General features: G+C 36.7%; 1 protein-coding gene across 4 annotated transcripts; it reads left to right on the top strand.

Moving 5' to 3' along the window:
• Positions 1-3,720: 3,720 nt before the first annotated feature.
• Positions 3,721-7,962, top strand: LOC135262969 (C-type mannose receptor 2-like). 4 transcript variants are annotated; one of them, XM_064350464.1, is made up of 8 exons: positions 3,721-3,853; positions 4,242-4,286; positions 4,466-4,510; positions 5,126-5,515; positions 5,796-6,140; positions 6,753-7,001; positions 7,303-7,659; positions 7,778-7,962. In XM_064350464.1, the coding sequence occupies exons 2-8, from the start codon at positions 4,244-4,246 to the stop codon at positions 7,789-7,791; spliced, it is 1,443 nt and encodes a 480-aa protein (XP_064206534.1). In that variant the 5' UTR covers positions 3,721-3,853; positions 4,242-4,243; the 3' UTR covers positions 7,792-7,962. The 4 variants fall into 4 exon arrangements, with proteins under 4 accessions (XP_064206534.1, XP_064206550.1, XP_064206523.1 ...); XM_064350453.1 differs by lacking the exon at positions 3,721-3,853 and adding an exon at positions 3,910-4,063; XM_064350480.1 differs by lacking the exon at positions 4,466-4,510.
• The last annotated feature ends 408 nt before the right edge of the window (positions 7,963-8,370 follow it).

Here is an 8,370-nt window from a genome sequence, read left to right as displayed (position 1 = left end):
TTTCAGTTTTTGTGACACTAATATCACAAGGCCTTTGTGAATAATTGAGTGTTTAGTGGTTATCCAGTTTCAATATAAGCAGGACAGAAGGTTATTTGAAATTGTTTAGTCTCTCAGTAATTCCAATTCCGGTATATTACCAGATGCTGTGCTAGTGCATTAAAAACTTACATTTCTCTGTTGTAACATGAAAGTGGTAAAGTGGATCTTTGAAATTTTTGATATTTTTTGTTTTTCATTTGCTGTGAAATTATGAGCTACAAAATGAGATATCAATGGAAAAAACTGCATAAAAATATCTGCAATATTTCCAGAACAAAAAAAATGTTGGTTCAAAAGAGAATGTCATAAAATGTTTAAACCAGCAACCAATTAGGAAGGTAATTTGTTTTTTAGTTTATTGCCAAAGAAAGTAGGCATGCAGGTTATATCTGAGCAAAATCTCATGCAGGCAGACTGGTATGAAACTTGAGTGGTGGTGATGTAACATTCATGGAATGCGACCACTTGTTACTGTTTCAATATTGCTACTTGTTAGCAACTTACCTCATTTAAAGGAGTACCATGGTGGTTGAACGTGACACTTCCCAGTTGTCTTCAGGCAACAACAAAACAAATGTGCATAATTTTTTTATTCTTCAGTCATTTCAATGTACTTTAAAACGTATTTTTCTAAGCCTAAATTTCCCACTATAAAAATTCACCCGAACCGTCTGGGCGTGGTAATGAGAACTGTCAGTTAGCTATGATTGACAGACCGTGCCCCGTTACTAAAGCTTCCCCCATGATACGCTCTCTTTGGGAGACTGAATTTTCACAAGCTAGCTAGCTTAGTAGTATATCAAGTATCGATAGATAGCTAAGGTAAGGACGTTGACTTATATCCAATTATAATTTTTGCTATCTAGCTAGCCAAGTTAAGATAAAAGCACAACTATAACGTCCTCATAAAAGCAAACTAGCAAGCTAACGTTATCGATAACATTGCCTTATGAAAGCAAACCTCCTAGCTAGCTAACGTTAGCTAGCTAGCTAAATGAATATAACCAGAAATAATCTAAAGGCACTCTAATTTAAGTGAACCTAACGTTAGTCAAATATTTGCATTGTCTGAACAGCAGGACGGTGTGTCCTGTCAGATTTCTTTACGGGGCGTGGAAATGGGAGTGGTTACTGTATTCGTGACGTAGAAAAATGACAACTTTCTCAACCGGTTGAAAATAGGACGATGAATTTAAAACGCATATTTCTCCAAAAATACAGAACGGACATATTTAATACTTTGCTTACTGTGTTTCTTCAATGCCTCTTGTGCAAATAGCACATAAAACCGAGAAAGTGTGAAAATCACCATGGTACTCCTTTAAGCACATAACAGTTTCAAAATTCATATTCGGTTCAGTTGGTCCACCCTTTGCTGCTATAACAACCTCCACTCTTCTGGGAAAGATTTATTATAGATGTTGGGGCATTGCTGCAAGGATTTGCTTCCACAGAAGACTAGTCAGAAACACCTGTGATGCCATTTGTCCCAAATATTATGGTGCCCTAAAATGGGGGGACTATGTATAAAAAGTTCTGTGATTTCTACATGGTGAGATCAAAGTCTATAATATACCCTTTAATAAAAGCTGTGAATCTGCACTTTCCACTTGTGAATTATTTGATTAACAATGGAAAACTGTGAAGTGCAGAGCCAAATCAATGTCTTTGTCCTAAATGTTATTGAGCTCACTGTAGATGAAAAGACCGAAACCTACAATGAATTTATCCTACCAGCAAGTGTTATTCATTATAGGCAACCCCAGATATAGCCAATATTCCAGTAGTCGTAGAACTCAATTGTTGTCCAAAAAAACTGTTGAAAAGTTATGTTACATTACAGGCATTTAGCAGACACTCTTATCCAGAGTGACTTACACAGCATTTACATTGCGTCCATTTATACAGCTGGATATATACTGAAGCAATGCAGGTTAAGTACCTTGCTCAAGGATACGACAACGGTGTCCTACCCGGGAATCAAACTTGTGACCTTTAAGTTACAAAACCAATTCCTTATCCATTATACTACACAGCCGCCAAAAAGACAAGTCAAAGAGCTATACTGCTATACTTCATCTTACAATGAACCTGACCTTTGCAGTTTTTATTGAATCAACTTCATGAAGTAACAACGATTGCTTTTTCGACATGTGCAAAGCTCAGTTTCATTTAGGCACTGACATGCTGAAAATAGTCCCCATCGAAATGAACAATTTGGTCCGTTTTGAAGTAAATTGGATAAAAACTACACTGGCCATTTTTTTCATGATATTAGGTTGCGTTTTCTGAAAATGATATGGCTTTCTGGGCTATTAATTATTTGTTTGCACAATTGGAACAAATGGCTTCCTGTTTAAGCTGTAAGTGGGATAGGAGAAAGTCAGACAGTACTGAATTGGACAGAAGTATTGTAGGTTTTTATCTTTTAAAATGACATGTTGACAATAAGAAAATGTTAGAATTACACCAGTCTTATCCTTTACAAGTAAGTTGATCTCAAAAGTCTTTCAAATCAGGACCATGTTATTTGCATCATCATGCATCTGCATGTCATTTGCAAGCTACAGCGTTTTCCACCAATGAAAAAGACATGGCTGAGTGGCAGCAAAACTGACCAGACTTGACCAGGCTTTATATTTTCATATTTGCACATTGTGACACATAAGGGAATTTTTGACCAAAATCTCACCTGACAGTGTTTTTTAGGCATTTTTATTGTTGAGAGCTGCGCAGAGCCCCCCTTTTTGCTGCATTGAGTCAAGAATATTATTTTCAAGACAGAGAAAATAATATTACTGAACAACCCAAATCTGTACCAGACAGAGAGCATTTGGTAACTTTTATAATATACCACAATAATTATATGAAGTGATAAATGTTAATAAAAAATTTAAAAAATGTTACAAAATAAAAAACACTTTCATGGTCACAACAATTCAAGAAACTTTAGTTTCGGTGATGCTTAACATTGAAAAAAATCTAAATATTTTTGTGTTTGTATTTCGCCTTGGGACTACGTAAGGTAGGGAAAATAGGTTTATATTTGGCACACCCACAAGTAGAACAATGATAAAACTATAAATGTTCATGTTCACAAAACACAACTATATAAAAATGGAGGAAGTTCAAAGATACTTACGTATGGTTTAGAACTACCTTTTTAAAATTATTTTGCTGGAGAATTTAAAACCATCCATACTTCATTTTTAACACATAATACAGGGCGAGGTAGGCTTATTTTGGTGAATGAGTAAAATACGTTTGACTGACCAGGCTGACTTATCTTCATTTTCTGTGTCTGTGGATGATGGGTATTGTTGAAAGGGACCAAAAATAATAGAATTTGTCCACAACCTTAGCTGGAACTAGAATTATGGATGGCGTATACAGTGAAACTCACTGAAAGCACAAGAAGTAATGGTGGCTGTCTCACTTGTCAAGGAATTACAAAGGACGCCATGTCATGAAACCCCTATCACTTTCTGTGATCACTACATGCTCTGACATTTCTATTAAATGTGACCCTGAACAGCATTCCTTTCTTCCTATCTCCTATGCCCTCACAGAGGTTGTTAAAATAATAGCCTCGACCTGAAGAACCACTCTTTTCTGTGCAAATTAGCACTGAGGACACCTCAAAATAAATGTTTGTGACAACTGGCCAAGTGGCATTCTTACTCAAAAAACAAGAAGTCATTGTTCAAAATATATTCATTTCTGTTGTTTTTGTGAAACAGACACATGTGAGAGGAACTATGTGGGGCAAAGCAGTTCCACACAGTGAGTAAAAAGTGATGAACAACAATAGGTAGGTAAGGAGGGGGAGTGAATCATTGCATGAGTGTCATTTTAGCTAGCATAGCTGGCACTTTAGAGATACTTTCAAGACAACAGCAGTTAAGACAGAATGAAGTGTGTCTTTGTGTGTTATGCTTAAAGCGGTATAGAGTGAGTGTCCGTTGAAAATACACGGTTATGAAAAACAGAGCCAGTGTGTTTCCTTACCTGAGTGTTCTAGGTGAGTCACTTATCAATATTTTTGCTAATAGTTATAGGTAAATTTAGTATAGCTTGTTTAAAAAAACAGCTTGTTTAAAAAAAAATTCTATCGTCTGAGGATTCTAAGGAAACAAAGAAGAGAGTGAACAATTTCAATGCATGTGATTGAGCTCTTACAAGGAAATATGTTTCTACAGCCATGAAAAACAGAGCCAGTGTGTTTCCTATCCTGATTATCGTAGGTGAGTGTCATTTAACAGTATTTCTTGCATGGATGCAGTTATGGGTAGATTTAATGTAGTTAAAAAAAAAAAAACGTGTAGTTAAAGTCTATCGTCTGAGAAATCAAAGGGGACAAAGAAGAGAGTGAATCATTTCAGTGCATGTGATTGAGCTCTTACATGGAATTATGTATCTACAGTTATGAAAAACACAGCCAGTATGTTTCCTGTCCTGATTATCATAGGTGAGTGCCATTTAACAATATTTCTTGCATGGAGGCAGTTAAGGGTAAATTTAATACGGTTTCTTTTTAAAAAAATGTAGCCTAAAGTCTATAGTCTGAGCATTCTAAGGAGACAAAGAAGAGAGAGAACATTTCAGTGCATGTGATTGAGCTCTTGCATGGAAATATGTGGTTGAAAACTAACAAGGGAATTTAAAGAGAATGTTTAGGGCATTCAACCAGCCGAACCAGAGCTTGTTTCAAGTTTCCTTTAACATTATATTTCATATTGACTGTTTTTTGAGAACTTAACATAATTATTCATGTTGATTATCTTTTGAGAACTATGGCAAATTTTCCGAAATGGAAAAGACCTCCATTTCAAACTGGCTGTAGGTAAAAGAGTAAGACATTCCACTAATCTCATATTGTAGCACTGCAAGTTCATTGGTGAACATTTCATACAATGAACCTTTATTTTGGAGGTTACGAAGGCATTTTGGAGTCAAAAAATAAAATAAACAAATCAATTATATTTATTTCTCATAAGGAACTTGAACTAGAGAGAGGGGAATTGTGTGTAGGAGACCCTGTCCATCAAAAATAGTTTATGTCATCTCTCTGTTCATTTCACAGGACTTTGCTCCCTGATATCAGGGCTCTCACCTCAGTATCACTTTGTGATTGACCAGAAGAACTGGACAGAAGCTCAGAAATACTGCAGGGAAAAGTACTCAGACCTGGCGACAATCTACGACAGAGATGACATTGGGAGCATAACAGAGGCTGTGCGCAGTGGTTTTACAGGCAGGGCATGGATAGGACTAGAAAGGGGAGACTTGTTCAAGTGGCACTGGTCCTTGGCAGACAGAGAATTTTACAGTGACAGGGAGTTTGACTTTCGAAACTGGAAGCAGGGAGAACCGAATATTGATCGCAACGAGAGTGAGTGTGCAGCAATGTACCACACTGGTGAATGGTTTGATGATGACTGCAACAATAAAAAACACTTTATATGCATTAAAGGTTAGTACTTTGTTTGTTTCTATTTCTTCACACACAGTATTGTAGTTTTCAGCATTCTAGGGTATGGAATATTTAAATAACATTTTGCCATTTATTTTTAACAGATTTATGTCACAGAGACCAAAAGTCTATGTGATTTACAGACTATGAAATATTTTAATATTGTCTAAATGTCAATATCCTGCTAATTGCTATATCGTGCTATGAATTGTGAAATGTGATTCCTGCTGTTCAGTTTCGATAGATGAATAATGACTTCACAGTGTTTACATATTGCCAGGAAGAAGAAATGACAACAAGGGCTTCATCTTGCTTCGGCAAAGAAAGACATGGAGAGAAGCTCAGACCTTCTGTAGGCAGAATCATGAAGATCTGGTCAGTGTGCGGAACCAGTCAGAGAACCAGGAAATACTGAATGTGTTACAGTCAGAGAGTGCATGGATTGGGCTGTTCAGTGATCCCTGGAAGTGGTCTGACCACAGTAACTCCTCATTCCGATTTTGGAGGTCAAAACAACCAAACAATTTTGGAGGAAATCAGAATTGTGTGGCAGCTGTGCTGGACAACTCTGGGGAATGGAACGACTTTCAGTGCAAGAGGAGTCGGCCTTTCTTCTGTCAAGGCAGTAAGTTGACCTGGATTTGCTTTTGGCTGCAGACTTTTGAATCAGCCTGTTAATTATGCAACACATTAAACAGGTTTAGAAAGTGTGCCCTAAAATGGGAGGCTATGTCTAAAAAATGCTGTGATTTCTACATGGTCAAACCAAAATATATAATTTACAAAATATAGAAATCACAGCATCTTTTTACACCTATTGTGGAGTACAGAGTCAAATCAAGAAAATAATGTTGTTGTCCCAAACATTATGGATCTCACAGTATATATATATATATATATACTTTTTAAATCTCAAATAATGGGTGCCATGCGGTGAGGGTGGGGGATTTTTTTTTCTAAAGTCTCTTGTATTTTGTATCCTATCATCTCTGACAATAAACACTTGATCACAAAAAGTCATTATAGTAATTACTGCATGCTAATTGGCTACTTTTTCATGAAATTCTTATGATTCTATTTTATCTTGTATTGATGATTGTTGCTTTTGTGACACCTATTGGTTTAAGAACAACTGACAGCCAAAGACTCTTTTTCCCACTGTTGGAAAACACAGCACATAACCCTGTTTTAACAATATGGTGATTTGTAATATATTTATTTTTTATATAATTCACAGGAATGAAGTCCAAAACCCCTCTGCCCACCATTGAGAGTGCAACGCACAGCGATAAAACTACAAATCAAGCATCTAAACACACTCCTCAGAAAAGCACTACTGAGCCACGAACCACTGAACGTGAAACTACTCAATTTGAAAAATACATCACCACTACAGGCCCCATTGATAAACAGACGTCAGTCACCACGTACAAATATACAGAACGTTCAACAACTGAAGAGTCAATAATAGAACGCTCAGCTGGAGGTAATTATGGAGTATTTTTCTAATTAGTTTATGTTATTTCTTCTTCATCTTCTTAAAAACAATGATAATGCTATTTAGAAATTAATATGATGTAAATATAAATAAGAAAATGAATCACATGGATGTATATGAAACAATATTTCAACTGGGTACTTTAGAAATCTTTCTGTCCAATATTGGCTTTTGTCTAATTTGGAAACCATTTTGTATAGCATCGAATTCACAGAGATTGCTCCTCATCAACTAACCTTAACACAGATGTATTGTTTAAATTCAATGAGAATCATTTCACCCGTTGCAGATTATCTGATTCTGCTTCAGGAGAATAAGACCTGGAGTGAAGCCCTGCACTATTGCAGAGAGCACCATGTCAACCTGGTGTCTGTGACCACTGCAGCCACTCAGAACTGGGTGGCAAGAAAGGCTGAGAATGCTTCCACTGCCCATGTTTGGCTGGGCCTGCGCTTCACCTGTGCCTTCAAATTCTGGTTCTGGGTAAGATCTGAGCCTGGCTGTTACCAGAACTGGGCTCATGGACATGAGCCAGCTGGGATGGAAGTGTGTGGTCATGCAGGAGCTGTTGAATCTGGAGGGGAGCATCATTGGGTCAGCTTGCCAGAAACAGAGAGGCTCAATTTCATCTGCTATACCTGTGATCGTGAGTTTTTTTAAAAAAAACAATGCTCTTTTGAATTAGAGTAAATTTTGTTTCCATGTACAATAAATAAAGAAGAAACATAGGCAGTGTTTGACTTGTATCCCTGTCATTGTTTCAGGTCAGGGACACTAATTTGGAGCACCCTCCTGGTATTATAAAACTGAGCTTCTGGATCCGGAAAAAGACCCTTGGATAATATACTTTGAGAAAACAACTGTTTCTTTTGGGAATAAAAAACTATTTCTTGATACTTCGATAAAAACATGAAATAATAAAATATTACCTTTTCAAAGAATGTAAAAATTGTAAGCATTGATTGATTTTTAATTTGGACAAAAACCATTTTAATTTCAAACACATTATCAAAACATTGAATGAAAAAAACACACCTCCGTAAAGGACATAACAATTGAAAATTTGTCAGGCCTCTGATTTAAATATTGCTGCAACGATCCTGCCTGTGACATTGATTTGATAGTTTGGCTACCATTCTAGTGGCACATGAGTACATGATGTGGAATATTTATTGTATTGATTCATTCAAAGGGCGGCATGGTTGTGCAGTATGTAGCACTGTTGCCTCACAGCAAGAAGGTTCTTGGTTCAAATCCTGTTTGCATGTTCTCCCCATGCTTGTGTGGGTTTCCTCCAGGTACTCTGTTTTCCGCCAACAGTCCAAAGACATCAGGTTAGGTTAATTGGAAAGGCTAA

This window comes from Anguilla rostrata, chromosome 1, assembly GCF_018555375.3.
Source record: "Anguilla rostrata isolate EN2019 chromosome 1, ASM1855537v3, whole genome shotgun sequence".
NCBI lineage: Eukaryota > Metazoa > Chordata > Actinopteri > Anguilliformes > Anguillidae > Anguilla > Anguilla rostrata.
Note: the sequence above shows the minus strand (reverse complement) of the source record. Positions and strands in the feature narration are given on the sequence as shown.

What these genes read in the sequence shown, in the direction of transcription:
- LOC135262969 (XM_064350453.1), top strand. Translation starts at nt 4,021, where the DNA reads ATGAAAAACAGAGCCAGTGTGTTTCCTTACCTGAGTGTTCTAG. An exon ending in GCCTTTCTTCTGTCAAGGCA is followed by an intron (nt 6,141 to 6,752) that starts GTAAGTTGACCT and finishes TATAATTCACAG; the next exon opens with GAATGAAGTCCAAAACCCCT. An exon ending in AATAGAACGCTCAGCTGGAG is followed by an intron (nt 7,002 to 7,302) that starts GTAATTATGGAG and finishes CACCCGTTGCAG; the next exon opens with ATTATCTGATTCTGCTTCAG.